At 38.8% G+C, this 17,809-nt stretch overlaps 1 protein-coding gene across 1 annotated transcript in view; it reads left to right on the top strand.

Moving 5' to 3' along the window:
- The window catches only part of MOCOS (molybdenum cofactor sulfurase), a 206,811-nt gene that overhangs the window by 117,706 nt on the left and 71,296 nt on the right, over nt 1–17,809 (top strand). Inside the window, exon 5 of the mRNA XM_058031943.1 lies at nt 5,828–5,904. Coding sequence (XP_057887926.1) covers nt 5,828–5,904 — 77 coding nt within the window. The remainder of the gene's footprint in view (nt 1–5,827; nt 5,905–17,809) is intronic.

The raw sequence follows: 17,809 nt of genomic DNA, 5'->3' as shown, positions 1-17,809 counted from the left end.
TCCTACAGCCATGAGCTTCATACTGTATACCCTTGGTGCTGTTGTAATTCCAGAAAATGTGGCTTTATAATAAACATGAAAAAATATAAAATGTAAAAATTGAATTTGCCGGGACAGATGTTTCATGTGGTGGTGATATGGAGTATCTGTTAGAGCTGAAAAGTAGCATCTGAAAGAACTACTTTTAAATGCATACCAAGAACCTCTCTGCATTGTTGTATTTTTTAATTAGATGAAAATAAATGAATTGAAAAGATGAAAGGAACTCATGTAACATTTCACTTCAAAGGGCAGCTCCACTCTTGAGGAGTGTTTAAAAAAAAGAAAAAGAAAAAAAAAAGAAAGAAAAGCAGCTTATTCAAGAAATATGCATTCTCTATGGATTTGGCTTCTCTTTTACCTGCTGTAGAAACTCGGGAATGACTTCTGTTCATTTGACCTGAATGGAGTCATTACCCCGGTGTACGGGAGAGTGGCAGCTGGCTGACAGTGATGTTCCCCCCGCGCTCCTTCGCTGCACTTTGCATTGACTCAGCAATGCTCTCAAATGAGCAGGATTGTTTTTGACCTTGCGATGGGATTTTTATCAAAGTTTCAGTGCTCTGGCCTGTGTTCTGGATAGGAACTGCACATATGGAAATGTTCCTTAGCTGCCTCCCAAGGCGAGAACTAGAACACCATGTACCAAGTGTATACATATCAGTGCGTGCAGCCTGGGAAACAGACAGGAGGAACTGGAGCTGCATGCCCAGTCAGAAAGCTATGATATTGCAGGAATAACTCGAACATGGTGGGACAACTGGCATGAGCAGAGTATTGTAATTGATAGTTGAAGGCTCTTTCATAAAGACAGGCAGGGAAGAGGAGGAGGAGTCACACTCCAAGTTAAAGAGAGCCTTGAATGGACAGAAGCAGTGATTATGGAAGCCTTATCTAATGCCTCTGGCTCAAGATCACAGGAGTCATCTTCGAGGGGGATCTCACAGGAGGTCTCTGCTATTCACCTCCAAACCAAGGCAGTAAGGCCAACAAAGCAATATTTGGGTTGCCTAAATGAGCTTCAAATCACCAAGAACCCTGTTCTTATGGGTGACTTCAACACCCTAAACATTTATTGGAAGAACAATAGCTAACATATCATTTATCAAGTTTTGGAAATGTGTGGAGAACCACTTCTTTATACATATGTTAGCTGTGCCTGCTGGCAAAGAGGCACTGCTGGATTTGCTCCACAAAAACCAAGAAAAACTGCTTTCATTTATATCTCAGTTAGCAATGTTTTTTTGATCACAGTATTGGGGAGTTTGGGATCTTGCTGAGCATGCTGAAGGTGACTAGTAAGACAAATGGTTAGATTTTAGAAGGGAAACCTTATCACTATATTCCAGTATTTAAAGGGTGGGTACAAAGAAGATGGAAACTCCCTTTTGTTCAAGGAATCACATGGGAAATATGGGGCATAATGAGTACAAGCTACTCCTGAGGAGATTCTGACTGGACATTCCCAATGAAAACAATCAGCCATTGGAATAGTCTCCTCAGGGAAGTGATGAATTCCCCAACATTGCACACTTTTAAGATGTAGTGCACAAAATGTGCCATCTTGTCTAGACCACGCTTTTGCAAAAAAGTGTTGGACCAGATGATTCTTGAGGTTCCCGCTAACATGGTATTCTGTGAATCTGGGACTGTGCACAGATAGAATGTCTATACATCTAGATTTACTCTATCTGCACAAATGAATTGAAAAAAGCCCAAAACAAAAAAAAACCCTCAAACAACTCAGTCACTCAAGTCAGCATTCCCAGTCCAGAAGCAGATGCTTCCAACCAAAACACCTAAAAACCAGCCCTTGTATACTTCTTATATGCAGAATACCTTATACTATGAAAGATATTTCACCACCTTAGCATTGGTTGATTGGTCTTGAGGGAATTTCTGAAGTCTTAAGTCAGTGCTGTAAAACTCCAGGGTAATATTTTTGCCTTCCAACAAATTTCCTGTAAGTCCTATTTTCAAACATGAAGGAGTTTTTTTAGCCCTTCAGCAGTTTATTTCAAATCACATCTGTCGAGGCCAGAATTCTTGTCATTCTATTTCTGCATAAAGGTGCCCTGGCTAAGGGCAGGATTAATTGAAACTGCCCAAGATGTCACAGTTTCCTTCTGTGTTTCAGTTACCCTGAAGTGTGGGATGGTGACATTAGAAAATAGCATTTATATGCAGAAGTGTAACAGAGAAGTAATAATAACCAGTTGAATAAAGATTCAAAGAAAGACTAGCCCATCTCCATCCCTAAGAGGATCCTAAAAGGCAGGACTGCTCACTGTAAAGCAATACTTTCCTCTTGTGACTCAAAAAGTTTTTCTTCCAAAAGCAGATTTTTTGTGTGACTTGGAAAGGGAGAGCAGCTCATCAGCTTCATAACTCCTGGACAGATGTTAGGCACGCTGCTCTGTTCCTTGTTATGCCACGAGTTGCTTAGTCAGTTTGTCAGATAGCAATTGGATGTGAAATGCTATTAGCGCTTCACAAACACAATCAGCTAAGCAACTGAGCTCATCCCAGACATGATTAAGTGAGATCAATTATAATAAGAGCTAGATAAGAGAGGTAAGCTTCTTGTTCCTTGGGTTGGTATTCCACAGTATTAGCCTTTGTAAGTATCCTTTATACATCATCAGCTGCAAAATCTTGATTACTACAGGAAGTGGCTTCCAGACTAGCATTCAAATGAACTTCATCCTGAACTGATTATTCTAACACTGCAACTGCCACTGAGTGGGGAAACAGTTCATTTGAAGCATCAATTGCACCAAACAGAAAAAGAACCACTGAAGACAGTGTTTTGCAATTTAAGGAGCATGTTTCCTCTCAGTCTTTAATACAGTTAAATATTTTGAGGGAGAGCTCTTTGTGTCCCAAGAAGGGAGCAGCTGCCCTTCATAGCATCATGTTTGGCCATGGCACTACTGCTATAGCACTTAAGGCTTAATGTGCTGAATATCAGAATTGATACAGTATTCCTGAAAATTTTGACATGAAGCTGAACACCAGGTATTCACTAAATCTGGAGGATTTATGAGAGTTAAGTGCATTGGAAGTAGTGTAGATATACATATTATAGGAATAACAACATATTCTTGCTTTGTTAATCAGAACAGGAAAGCTGGTAATGTAAGAATAGAGGGGGCCCTATGAACAAACAAAATAGAAGAGAGGAATGTTGCAAAATAGTCCGTCTAAACTGTAGAAAGAAAGATGACTTGCCCGTAACTTTGAGCAGATATTTTTAGCATTATTTTCATTTCTTTTGTGTCTTCTGGTGCTTGCCATGGAGCTCTCAGGAGATACTTTTGTTTGTGATATGGAAGGACTAAATGCAGGATGTATATCATGCCACAACAATTGGCCTGTTCTGGAGCATAAAGCCCACAGCTCTGTTTACTTTCTTTAATTTGAGAGAAGACTCCTAAGCTCTGAAATATTTTCATAAAAATATTTAAGATCTTAGAAGAGTGAAGTGACATGGTCCATGCATATCTCCTATTGTGTAGCATTGGATGTACTTCAGTTGTCTGCTTAGCTAATAATCAAATCTGATATACAGAAATACAATTGTTGTCTCCTCTTTTGCTATGGGTACAAGTCAGATGTCTTTGATAATCTAGGTTTGCATGTTTGTTGCCCTTTCAAGTGCTTTTCTACAATTTCATCACTATGATGGTGATAAAATTGTTGGGAATTGTGCACTCTCCTTGATGGGCACAGTGCCAGTGTCTCTGCTCTGGTCCAGTTCCCAGTGTTTTGTTTGCTTTGCTGGCCACTGTGAGTAACTGAGCAGAGCAGGTCAGTTCCCCCTCAGGGACCCTCTCTGTAATCTCTCCTTGGCAGACATGTGGGACCGCTGTGACCTTTTCTGCAACCAGAGCAAAAGGTTTCTGTGCTCAATTCCAAAACAACTGTTAGCCTCTGCCTTATCTTTTCTTCCTCATCCTCCCAGATTTTTTATGGCTTTTTTGGCAGAGTAATGCTTCCCTCAGATACTGGTCCACAGGTCTCTGTGATAATATTCCTGGTGTTAGGCCTCTATCGAATCACAAATCACCCTTTTACATTTCATCACTGACAACCAGCAAGATTTCTTCTAAAGTTCAATATCAATTATTAATAATTAGTAGGGAAGATTCAGACACTTCTAGGATGGATTCTTTGGCCTATGCTATGTTAAAATATGTGAACATAAGTGCTCTCTTTTGGATCATTCATCCTTGTAGTGCTGCACCACTTTTCTCTTATCACATAGTTTATAATTATTTGCTGCCTCTATCTTCTTTTGTTGCTGCTGAACGTATTATCATATATACACAATACTCTTGCATTTTTCTTTTGTGTGGCCCTTTACCAATGATTTTTGGAAGGTTAATATGTTCTTCACCTGCTGATGTCACTTGCAGTGTTGAAAATATTTGATAACTATAGAAAAATAAAATAGGAAGTAAGAAAAGTTATGATAGAAGTGAGAGCTATTATTTTATTCTATTGATGTTTATTTTATTAAAGAAAAGGCATTTGATAGATGACATTTTTAAACTTTGAGCCTTTTCACAAGACATATTTAATTGTGGCACCAAAAGCTTTTAACATGCAGTATGAAAAATTATGCACCCAAGAAAAAAAATGTAGTCCCCTATTTTCTGGTATAAAACATGTATTTAAAGTATTTTTGCCCAAAAGTGTGTGTCTTATGTTCCAACTTGTCCACTAATTCTTCAATGTAGATATCATCTGATCTTTCCAAGAAATATCCAAGGAACACCAGGTCCCTCTGGAGGTCTCATCCTCATGGTTGAAATTTAATTTTAAACTTGAATGATGAGATTTAGGGTGGGTTAATTTCCAGCATTAACTGTTACAGTTTTGGGCATAGCTCCTTCCTGAGAGACTTGCTGTGACCCCAGGTTCAGCCTTGCAAAGTATTGAGTTCTGTACAGTTCTGACTTCATCAGTTGCATTATTCTGCATTCTTCTTTGTGGTGAAGCAAAATGAACGATTTCTCCTTAAAACTTCTTGTGGACTGTGGTGCACACAAAGCCTAAATGAAACATTTTGATGCTTCCCTGGTGTCTCTTCTGGTCCCTTGAATACTTTTGTGCATCAATTCCTGAGTACAATCTCACCTCGGAGCTTCACTTTCTCCTCTGGGACTGTGGGAATGGCTGGAGTAGTTCATAAAATTCAGTGGCTTTGCTTCTATTTGGTGTTTCCTTTAAAAGATGATGGTATGGAGTGTACCCCTCCCCCCATCCATGTATAATGCTCTAGTTGCAGGTCAGTTAAAAATTAATTTCCAGGAGAGGCACACAGAGGGAGATTTGTTATTGATCTCTTTGTCTGATTCTTCTTTGCACCAGATTCCTGGAGCCTTCTGACTCAACTGTGTAATTACATTGGGTGGTGGGGGGCTGGACACATCTCCACCTATTCCCTAAATTCTCAGAAGGTAAATTAGGGTTTTTACATTAGCTCATGACACATAACTGTCAACCATTACTTTAATGTAGGTTAGTACATAGTTACTCTATGTAGGAGAAAATTATATACTTCTATGTGCAAGCAACTGTTTATGTGAACCTCTATTGCTTTGAAGAAAATATTTTTCTGCCACAGGACACTACAAGACTGGCAGATTAATTTCTAAGGGAAGAGTTCCCACTCTGCATGTTAGAATCACTGAATATAAAAATAGTAACTCTTAAAATAGATTTAAAATCAATACCATAGCTGCATGTTGTATTTATTGTGCTCATTTATTCCATTCTTTAGGTTTGAAGATGGTACAGTCTCTTTTCTTGATATCATTGCTCTGAAGCATGGATTTGATGTTCTGGAAAAACTCACAGGTCAGTTAATATAACTCTAATACTGACGACTGCAGTTCTGGATTTATGCTCAGGGCACAGGTCTGATCATATTTCTTATGGCTCTACCTTAATTTTCCTTTCTAGTTTTACTATCTATGTTCATCATTGTGAAGATGAGACTTCAGTGTAACTGGCTTATTCACATGCTCCCTATTGGCCTGGTTTTGAAAGGAAAAAAAGGGTCCAGACTGTTCTGGATATGCAAGATTTGAGAACATCTCATCTGCCTCACACTGACAAGGATGCAATAGGAAAGTAACACTAGAAAGTGGCTGAGTGACTCACACTGTTTGAGTCAACCTTTGAAGCCCCTGGAGCCAATGCTGAAGTCCCAAATAAAACTTCAAGCCAGAACCTGTATGTGAAGGGTGATACTCATGTGCTGTGAGAAGGCGCATTCCCTCTGGGACAGACTGCTCTTGTCTGGCTCAGCACCCCAAAAGCACAGTCTCTCTGTGTTTGCTGCCATGGGGCAGGGACTCTCCTGAACAGGGCAGGGAAGCTGGCACCACAGGCTGTGCAGATGTACTATGGCATGTTTCCACGTGTACAATGTGCCAGGTTAACAAAGGATGTTCCTGAAATGGTGTTTTGATCAAGTACGTGTATTACTTAATGTGTAATGTCTGAACCTTCCTTCTCCAGTGCACTCTTCGATTTCCTATATGAAGTCATAAAGTGCATAATGATGTAAAAGATGCCTGAGTCCAGAGAGACACTGGCTATGTACTTTTCAGGTTAGTGTAATTTCAGCTAGTGTCTGTGGAGGTTTATTGTCATGATTAATCTGAAGGATTCTGGTTTCTTCTTCCTCCCAGTGCAAGGCTTCTTCTGTTAGAAGCTTCAGGTCTAGTTCATGTGGAAATCAATAGCAGTTTTCATCCACATCAATAGCCTAACTAAACCCAACAAGTAAGGATGTTTTATTTTATGTTGCTCAACATGGAGACCAGGGATCAGTAACCAGCCTTTAGTATATGTTCTTGTAGTACAGAATGCTTCTCAAAAATGTGCACTCTTAAAAAAAACATGTTCACTTGTGAAGAGGGCTTTGGTTTAATGTGTAGGAGCATTGCCTGCCATCAATGTGAGATTTTATGATAGCACCTCCTCTGTTGCATTTCTCATCCATCTTATTGGTGCCTATTTTAGCTAAACAATTGAAAATTCTCTTAATACTAGACTGAGGGGAACACTTAGCCCTGAATCTGAATGAAGTGGGTATCAATGGATGACACGATAGAAGAATGGCATAAAAAAATAGTGTTGAGGTCTTTCAGTTATCAAAAATATGAACTGGCTCAAATTTTCATACTTACAATCCTTTCATAAAGAATGAAAATCAAAAATTTGGGAATATTTTTATTTTAAAAATTTAAAAACATTTTTTCCTACAGTGCTAAAATGTAGAAAGATGGGAAAACATCAACTGAAAGAGCAAACAAGAAGAAACCTGTATTGGAGAGGAGAAAATTGAAAAATTAAATAAAAAATGGTTTTGACAAATACCATAATTTTAAAACTTCAGCACTGCTGGTACAGTCTAGGTACTTTAGTAGTCTCCAGTCAAATTCTGGAGTGCCACATTGAAAAGCAGAAGTGCCAGCACTGCCTCTTTACAGATATAAGAGATTGGAGAAATCCATAGTGGAAGAAAAAATGGAATTCTAGAAAGGATTTTAATCACCACATGATCCAAGAATTTTCTGCAAAGTTGGGCTGGTCCTAGACCATTTTCCATGACCAAAGATGAATTGAGCTTTTGTTCCAGATAAGTAGGAACTTGAAACATGTTCATGTTAAAACCTTTGTGATTATGCTTACATAATCACAAAAATTTCCATGTGGTATGTTTTTGTTAATTAGAATTTAATCATACAGAAGGGAAATGAAAGAAGCCACTCAAAGGCGATAGTAGAACATAGCCAAACTATGGTGATGTTTGGATTTTTTCCATCATAAAATGCATTTTTATGTGTCAACTTTTCAAAGCTGATGTGAAGGGTGGCTCAGCCATATCAGGTCTCTTGGCTCTTCTGGCTGTGAGACAAAGGTTTTGGGGGCCCTGCTCTTCAATTTGTGTGGACATTCAAAGTTCCTGGCACAACTGATGCAACAAGAAATCCAGGGATTTGCAGTTGCCATTTCCTCTCACCATCCTTTTCTCCCCTGAATATCATTGACAACATGGAGTTTTGCAGATTATTTAATTTCTGTCAAAGGCACAGTGTTCCCTTTGAACAGGGATTATTAGCACTTGGGTGTATACAACAAAGCCGTTGCATGCTGTAGAAGCACTTTGTAGTCCAGAAGGACTGCAGATTTGTTTTAAGCCTCTTTATGCATATTTCTTCCACTTCAACTGTCAGAGTTTTCAGTGGCAAAATGCACTGTCAAATGTGAGTCACTTTTGAATCTCACTTTGCTGCAGCTACTGGAGCACTTGCTTGGCACTCCCCAAACACAAACAATGATTCTCATTCTGGACTGGAAACAGCCTAGAGTAGAAACAAGCAAAATAAACAAAGTTATGTTATTATTAATCGTGTCCTAATGTGTAATAAAAGCACTGCTGAAGTTCTTTGGGGATATGCTCTAGCTGGAGTATTCTGGTGTAGTTATTGAAGATAGGGAAGAAAATCACTAATGGAAAGTAACTCAGAGTTTCAGTGTTAGTCAGTGTTGTGAAACATACAGATCAGTTTCTGACTCTGATATCATCTGAATACATCCTTGACCTGTCTCAACTTCCATTTAGAACAATTTCCTGCAAGAATTGCATAATGATGTGCATGTGTATTTAAACCATTCCCAGAGGTCTTATGTCTATATGATTTTTAAACTTTTGTTTTATGGTATGTATTTTTATTAGTAAATTTTCATCTGCTTTAAAAATGAAACTAAGACACATCATTTGTGCCTTACTGTTATAAGGTTTACTTTGATTATAATGTCTGTTCAGGAAACATTAATTCACTTCAGAAGAAAATATAATGTGTATGGGAAAAAATTTTAAAATGCAGTCTAAGTCTCCTAAGGATGATGTATTGAAAGTTGCTTCTAATTCAGCATATGCTTGATTGGCTGTTAGAGTAAAGGTTTCTTTGGCTTTCATAAAGACAATTGCACCACAAAACAGCCAAAGCATAATGTAGTGCAAGATGTCAAATGGTGATGGTAACTTAGTTTTTTAACTTTGTCTTTGGAACTTTTGCTGTATTTTGCTCTGCTCCATCAAGGACTGCTTGCAGTCAGTGATGGGATGTTTGGCAGCCTGCATTTAATAGTACTGCACAGATTCTCAGGTGTATTCTGTTTAAACACTTGAGGTTATAAAAGTCATCCAGTTTAGGGGCCAGAAAAAACCAATGGTCTTCTAAGTACAATTGTCAGGGATTTCTGGGATTTCTTTTGTGTAGAGTTTGTGGCTTCATCCTACTCTTGTCTGGTCACATCACCTGAACTTGGACCATGTTGCTTGTGTATTTTACTGCTTTCATCCTTAGTGCTGGCTTCATTCATAGTTTTAATGGATTTGGGGGTTCTACTGATTCTACTGATGAGTCAGAACCTCTACAGAGGAGTTGCCTGCACTTGTTCCCTTTTAGATTTGCAACATGAGATTGTGTTTCACTGTGAGGACTTTCACTTGTGTTTCATCTGTGTGGACACTGCTGAATGCTTCCACTGAAGTCAGTGGGGCCATGGAAAGTCTAATATGGGAGATAGGCGAGGAATTGGGATACTTGAGTTCCTTTCCTTGGGCACAAAATTTACTTGGCATTTATTAAATCACATAAATACTAATCTTAAGGGGAGCAGGGAGTTAGGTAACCAAATATGTTTTCAGATCTGCATTTAAAATCTGGATGGCATTTACCTTATCTTGCTGTCAACAAATTATGTCTGAGCTACCATTTTGATTCCCACTGAAATCAGTGGAACAGACAGTTACTTCACCAGCCTGATTCCTCTAAATTCTTTGAAATTTAGAATGAGAGGAGTTAAAGCCAGCAATATCAGCTCTTTTCTTTGTCTATTAAAGGAGCTCAGATGATTAGCTTAGTGTGGTATAGGGCATTTCTTTAATTTTATATAACTTTTCTGCTAATGATCCCTTTGGGACTAGCAAGCTGAACTACCAGATTAGTTAAGGTAGAAATAGTGTTTTGGGATTTTTTTTACTTCTCTTAGATCTACAGCTTCTTTTGAGCAGGGCAGGTTCTACATTTCCTGTGGCTGAAATAAACCAGTAAAGCATGACAGGAAATGTTCTGGAAGAACCCTGCGGGGAGGCTTTCTGTTTGTGAAGCCTTTATCTGTCCATTACTCTAGGAGTGATTTCTGATTCCCAACATATATTTCATGCTTCAAATCCAGGTTTGTTCAGGTAGATGTTGCTTTCTCTGAGGGAGAAAGGCTCACAGTCTGACAGCAAACTATCGTGCAAAGGCAAAATAGATTCTGTCTCCAGGATTCAAATGTGCCTGTTGTGGTGAAAAAAAGATGTCTTATATGGAGAATGTGTGTGTACATCTGATTTCAGAAGTCTGTGGTGATTTTAATATTCAAGTGACTGGTTATAGCAGATTAGGAGGAAAGAAAGCTCAGTTGGTTCTTTTGCATCAAAAGATGCCATTGTTGAGACTGTGGTTAATTTATTAGAAAGAACATGCTTAAGTGAGCATGCATTTACTAATGGCTATGGATGAAATTAAAGCAATTACAGAGGCAGTATTACAAAATGAGCAAGGAGGTGAGGCATCTTGTGCAACTGCCTAGAAGTACAGCCAAGCACATACAATGTGTTTGGAAGGCAAGTTTGGATTAATAGATGGGGGCTACTTTTTATACCATAGATACAAAATCTGTTCCCAGTTCTGCCTAAGGTAGCCTGGTGAAATCCATCGCTTCTAGGAAATAAAGCAGGAGAAATTGCTGTACCCCCCATTGAGAGACAATAAGACCAAGTCTTCAATAAAAGCCACAGGAATATTAGCAGCAGTGAAGTGTAATGAAACAGATCTACTCATTGCAGTGCAATGATGCAGCATTGCCTACATATGGCCAAAGGATATCTTGGATAAGAAGCACTTTCTGTCTGTAATAACTTTTTCCCAAGATCATTTTCTGTGTCAGATACAGTTAGGACCTGAAGGATTTGTCATTTTCATTACAAAGTTGTCATTATCACTGCTAAGAGATAAAGTACTATGAAACCATCTTTTTCAAAGGAGAACAGAAGTGGCAGCTTTTAGACATGGGTGCAGATCTTCCAAAGACTTTTTGATGCCTCAAGTGGTAGATTAGGTGAGGGACCTTGTTATTCTTAGAATACTCTTTTGAAATGGGGAAAAAAAGTCTTGTTCAGCTGTATTCTTAAAACATGCATGTGAAATATTCAAGAATTCTCTTTGTGTAGCTCCAACCAAAACCTGGAAGGGAATGGCAAATTAAATTACAAATAAATTAATTCCATTTAATTTTAAACAGGGTAATGTATTGCTAATTATTTTTTGCCACATCTTGATATACTAACAAGGAAATAAAATGTTACTTAGTGGGTGCTAATTTCCTTTACTGATAAGGTGAACGATTTCCTTACTAACATGCACCTGGAAAATGAACCTTTGCATGGTGGTGAAATAATTCAGTTTTATGAAAAATTAGAGCACATTGGGACTAGAGAAGGATCAGTGTTTTGGTGTTTGTGGAAATGATCTGGCTGGTGTTAGCAGTGCTCCCTTCAGTCACCCCTCAGAGATCTCAGGGTTCCACTCTAGTGTGTGCTGGCTACCATGGCAAGGATTATCTTATTTCATTTAGTGCATTTTTAATTTCCCAGTTAACTGGATCCAGCTGTTTCAACCCTTCATGCAACACAGAGATTTTATGCTAAATCCAAAGGGGCTAAATTAAAGTGAAATGAAATTTGCATATCATGTAAAACTCCACTTGTTCAGCAGATCCAGATTATATGGTGCTAATCACAAACACTAGACAGAGCAAATCCTCTTGAAGTCACCCTGGGGTTAAGTCAAATGCTTTACACTCTTTGACACATACCCATGAAATATGTAATCAAGTCTGTTTGACGTCCTCTCCTAATTATGTGTGTGTATTTTAAGCAGATGCTTTTCCAGCTGATCTGTGCCTTTTGAGATCTTTTTTTTTTTCATTATTAATCAGAAAATCATGCTGTATGTTAACGGCAAGTGCCAATTATGAGAAACTAATCTTAGTTTCTTTGCTTAGAAGCTCTGCTTTTGCAAATAAGACCATTGCCAAATAACATATAGATGTAAAGAAAATATGAGAACCTCTGAATGTTTTCCATCAGGGACACAATTATTCTACCATGCATTGCGCTGTTTCAGCCTAAAACTAATTTTTTTTCCATATAATGGTACTTTAGCTTGATGCAAAAATATTTAATAAAGAAGTTCTCTGTTGGAAGTAGGAAGGACTGCTCGTTTTCACAAAAGTTAGGATTTAAATGATAAAAATGTTTTTCCAGACGATTCTACACTCATAATTTCTGTCAAGAATGTTTATGTATAAGCTTAGCCTTTCTTGAGTCTCCTTACTGAGTGAGATAATATCAGGAGACAAATTCAATATTTAACTAAGTTGAGAGTCACTGAGTTTTACGTAAATGCCATTTTTGTTGTGACTATGTAAAAATAGTCTTCAGAAAGGACTAGTGACCTAGTTGGTCCAAGCCTGCTCTTCACCTGAAGTATGCAAACTTCCACTTGCATTTCACTGGAGTTTCAAACTGAGTATTTTCCCTTCAGTGTGTTTAGCAGAGACATCTACTGGCAAATTGCTAACTGGCATTCTCCTCCTCAGGTCCTACAATGCCATTTCTTACATCTCTGAAGGAGAGACTTGCTAATATGGAAATTACTACATTGAAGCTTTTAGATGTGCTGCAGCATTAAATGTATTATTTTGGAAGAAGCGTTAAGTAGGGTATCCACAGATACAAAATCAATAACAGCAAAATAATTTTTTCCTATTTTCTCACTAATATTGCTTCCTGTTGAACAACCAGCTACTTTTAGCAGAAATGTGCATATCAGAGAAAATGAGTTTATGATCCATTATAGATGAACAGAACATTTTAAATCACCTAATAATTGTTATCAGTCTCCATTGATTTAGATTCAGTCAATATAAAATGGAAAGAAGGAAACCACAGGGTATAATTGGGAGAGCTGTTTTGCCTACAGGGACTGGTTTCATGTCTAATGCTTGCTCCACACTCGCAGTTTATTTTTTCAATACAGATCTGCCTCAGCTGTCACCTTTGCCCAGTTGTTAATGGCTCTCAATAGAACCATTCCAGGGGAGGGTTCGGCCCTTATGCGCTACCTGCTCTAGTTGTGGTTTGAACACCCAGAGGCCGTCAGGGTGGAACAAGACTCACACAAACAGAGCTACCAGCAAGTCCCCCTTGGGCTTAGGTCCTCAAGGAACCCCTGGGAATGCACCTGGCAGCTTCTGCAGTCCAGCCTTCCTATCCCCCCTAGGAGACACTCACATACCTTGGGACAGGCATAGCCTTGCAGAGGTGCAAAAGCAGAACTGAAAAGACACAGATGATTGATTACATGATCCCAACAAAAGGTCTTTAATATTTCAAAATTAGACTTTTTCTTTTTGGGTAACCTGTGGATTCAAGACACTAAGTAGCATCTCATCCATCCAGTTGGAGTGTGTTCCTTTTCTCACAATCACTACTAGTAAAATATATTTAAAGGTCTTATTTGAGGTGCTCGAATAAGTGAATTTTATTCAGATTAGCTTCATTCAAGTAAAATGTACTTATTCTCTGAACCTACTCATCCTACTGAACCTACTTTGGACATTTGTGTGCTACAATCCTACAAGCATTCATTTTATATTACTCTAAGTTTATATACATTTGAAATGCCATTTCAGCTCTGTTATGTTTTCACGACTCTGTGTGTACCTGCCTAATTCCAGATCAGAGATCCACACATCTGCTCATCCATATCACACCCCCTATTTTTCCATTTTCATCCACATCCCAATTTCCATGAAAGGAAGACTTTACTGGGCAAAGAATCTCCATTTGTAAGCTGCTTTAATTGCAATTGTTGCAATTCTGTAATAGCTGGAAAAATATTTTTTTGGTTGTTTTTCCCTCCTTTCTCCTTTCCTTAGTTGTTTCTCCAAGCAGACTAGGTTGAGTATTGTCACAGGAGCTGGTTGAACTATATGTTAGGAGGACTTTGCTACCATAACTACACTGGCAAGACCTTCAAGGAAAAAAAGCTATTTGCTTCTGAGTGTCCAGCAGCACAACTCAGTGTTTCAGTCATGATGTTGAAGCATTTCAACAGGCTGCTTAGGGAAGTTTTGTAATCACTGTCCCTGGAAGTATTCAAAAAAGGCTTAGGTGCGGTGCTTAGGAACATGGTTTGGTGATGGATTTGGCAGTGATGGGCTGATGGTTGTAGTCAATCTTGAAGACCTTTTCCAACCTTAATGGTTCTGTGGAGGGATAGAATGTAAGAAAATAATGCAGAAGGTAGTCTCACACCTGAGTAGTGCAGTTGTACTAATCACCAAAGATTAGGAACAGGCCTGCCCTTAACAGGCCACAGCTGTGTCCAATAAGAAGAGGAGTGCTACAAAAGGTGGGTGAGGAGAGAGTTGGAGTTTGTTGGTTGAGCTGTGGATAAGAGGGGGTCAGTGCTGTGAGCAGTTGCACATGAGAAATCACCAAGAAGGTATGAGAGTTTTGCAATAAAATGACAAGGTTCTATGATTGTATGATATAAACTGCCATAGTTTATTGGAGACATGGTAGTTGATGCCACCTACCCAATAATCTTTGGCAAAGTACATGGAGGTGTTGCTTGCAAAGCTATCGTTTACAGGTGGGTTTGACAGATATCTTCAGAGTACGGTCCTATAACAGTTGAACTAGTTTCGTTCCTTGGACATGGCTTGTTCATACCTTAAAATAACTTCATCCTAGAAATTAGAGAGCAAGGCTGGGGATCAGAATTATTGAGCTGGTTTTATTTGTAAAAATAAGTTTCCATAAATTTTGGCAACTCTCTACAGTGGTACGATCTTTCTTCTATACTAAAGAAAAATTGGATCAAATTGATTCTAGGTGAATGAGTAGACAACAGGGTAGGTTGGGTGCTCACACATTTGTGTTTGAGCCTATTTTGGGAGAGAGGTGGAAGTCTGCCTTAAAAGGGTGTTTTTTTTCCAATGTAGTTCACATAATCATGAAAATTATTATTCATTTTCCTTCTTGTGGCTCTATGTTAAGCTGTGAAACTCAGTTTCTAATTAGTAGAGGTAAAGGCCCAAGTGTGGGTAATTTACTTTCTGAAGTATACCAAAAATTGTTATATAGGCAACTGAAAACAACAGGCCAGTGCCTTTTCAGTGTGCTTCCAGGCACCTTTTAAAATTTTTTACATTTATTTTTCCCTCTTGACATTAGTGGAAGTTTCATTGTTGCTGTTCTTGTAAGATTTTGGAAATGATACCACATCTGTTATTGGAGATGTCTTCAACTGTTTTTTCAACCCAGTTTCAATTGGAACAAGTATCATTAGAAATTTTTTTTGTTGTAATTTCTTTCTTCTCCTGTTTTTATTGTCTGGTGTGAGAATATCTGCTTTTTATTTTTATTTTCAGATAAATAAGGTCTTCTAGAGAGAACTCAGATTTTACTTAGGTTCTGGTTTGCACAAGCTGCTAATTCACTGTCATCACTGCTGATTAAGTGATTAAGAAATTTCTGTTCCCAGACACCCCCACCCACTGCCCTCTCCTCTGAATCTTGGCCAGACGTGATGTCTAGAGGCTGAGTAGTCAGTGTAGCTACTGTGAGTTCAGACAGGTGGCAGCCCAACCTACTAACTGAAGTTTCATCCACCTCTGTCTCCAAAAATAAAAATCACGAAACTCTCCAGCCGAATGCTTGAATTCACAATCCTTGTTAGGGCTGTGGGTGCCAGAATTTTATTTTCTGTACCAAGAGTGCTGCGTAGGCTGAAAGAGGCTGTGAGGCAGAGGTTTGAATTTTATGTCAGTAGAAGCTAAAAAAAAAGAGTGAGCTCCAAAGGCAGTAGAGACATAAAGCCCCTGGTAATTATATATTCACAAAGTGTGGGTAGAGAACAGAGGTTCCATGGGCTATCTTGGAGAATAATGTGGAAGATACTTAGGTACCACCCTATAAATCAGATGTTTCTTATAATCTAAAATGTGTAATGCAGTCTTGATTGCCTCACCACACAAGTACATCCACAGAACTGGAGGGTGCTCAGCAATAAGCAGCAGCACAAATGAGTGCTCACGTGAACAGAGACTAAAATAATCAATGGCATCCTTTAGGGATGTGGCTCTTATAAAAAAAAAAAAAAAAAAAAGGAAGCCTCTATGGACTGAAAACACTGTTTAGCAGAACACAAGAAGTCTCCATGTTTTCCCACATATCTTTGGTTTCATAGCATTTGCCATGTTTAGAGCATTCCCATAATGCCTCCTGTTCCTGCTGTTCCACAGAGCATTTGGTATTCTTAGAAGAAAGTCACCAGCAGAATTAGGCCAGTGTTCAAGAAACAGAGGGTGGAATCAGGAAAAGAAACTATGAGGACAATCCAATTGTTCCAATGCCACTTGATTCAATAAGAACAATAACGTTAAAAGGATTTGGGGTCTGCAAGCTGTTATTGTCTGAATAATTTACCATGTGTGCAGAAGATCGATGAGAGGGCCTTGAGCTAGCGAAAAGGCACTGTTGATCTGGGCAGTTAAACTGCTAGGTACATCCAATTATTAAGGAAAACAATGAAGTTCAAACTCCAGAATATCTTTTTCTTGATGTGGGTAATGCATGTGGATGTTTGGATTGTGCAAGTTTAATTGCGAGAAACATGATGTGAAGATAATCATTACTCAGTTAAATGGGTTGGCATGTTTCTATTAATCACTTTCATTAAATTACTAAGCCACTTATCTGTCTTTGGCATTAATACACATACACGACTAGTGGCCATTACGTTGTTAACAAGTCTGGAAGGAATTCTTACCCTTTTCAAGAAGTATCAGCTAAGCAAACTAGATAGCTCTCTACCTCCATCACATACTGACAGTGCAAAAGGTTGAATCAGCCTCACTGTGACTTGAGCACCCCCATTAAGGGGTGCACGATTTGACCCAACATCATGAAATTTTGAGAAGAAACCTTAACTTTTTCATTATGTTCTGAGATTTTTGCTCCTATAAAATTGCAGTTCTATATAGGTAATTTTGTGTGTCTATGTTGTGTGGCGTTTGCAGCTGTGTTTTACCTTGCAACAAGCTAAAATATAACTGGCAATTTTCAGAGGGCTGACTTTGACTGGCCTCCAAATTATTTCCCTGTCCAATATGAAAGATCTCAAGTCATGCTGTATGTTTAGTATAAGGAAATGTGAGAAGGGTATGTGGCTGGCTTCCTGATTTGTGGTATAAATATTATGAGATGATGTCTTACAAGGACCTACATCTGTCAGGTGCTGTCCTGGGGTAGGGCTGAGCCTGAGGTGCTGGGTCACAGCTTGAAAACGTGCCCATGGTGTTGTGCAGTTCCTTCCTCTTCACCCTGAGCACAGGCACAACTGGTTCAGCAGAGCAGCTGTGCTTGGGGTGGGAGGCTGCGTGTTCTCCTGAGTCTCCATTCCACCATAACTTGTCTTCCTGTTTTTTGCAAGTACAGAAGATGAGGGTTCCTGCTAGTGACTTGGTGGAAGCACAGGCAGTAGGAGTTTCAGGGCAGTGTAACACAACAGAGGAGATTCTGAAGTGCTGCCAAAGGGCTCAGAGCTGGGAAGTACATCAG

Source organism: Melospiza georgiana, chromosome 1 (assembly GCF_028018845.1).
Source record: "Melospiza georgiana isolate bMelGeo1 chromosome 1, bMelGeo1.pri, whole genome shotgun sequence".
NCBI lineage: Eukaryota > Metazoa > Chordata > Aves > Passeriformes > Passerellidae > Melospiza > Melospiza georgiana.
Note: the sequence above shows the minus strand (reverse complement) of the source record. Positions and strands in the feature narration are given on the sequence as shown.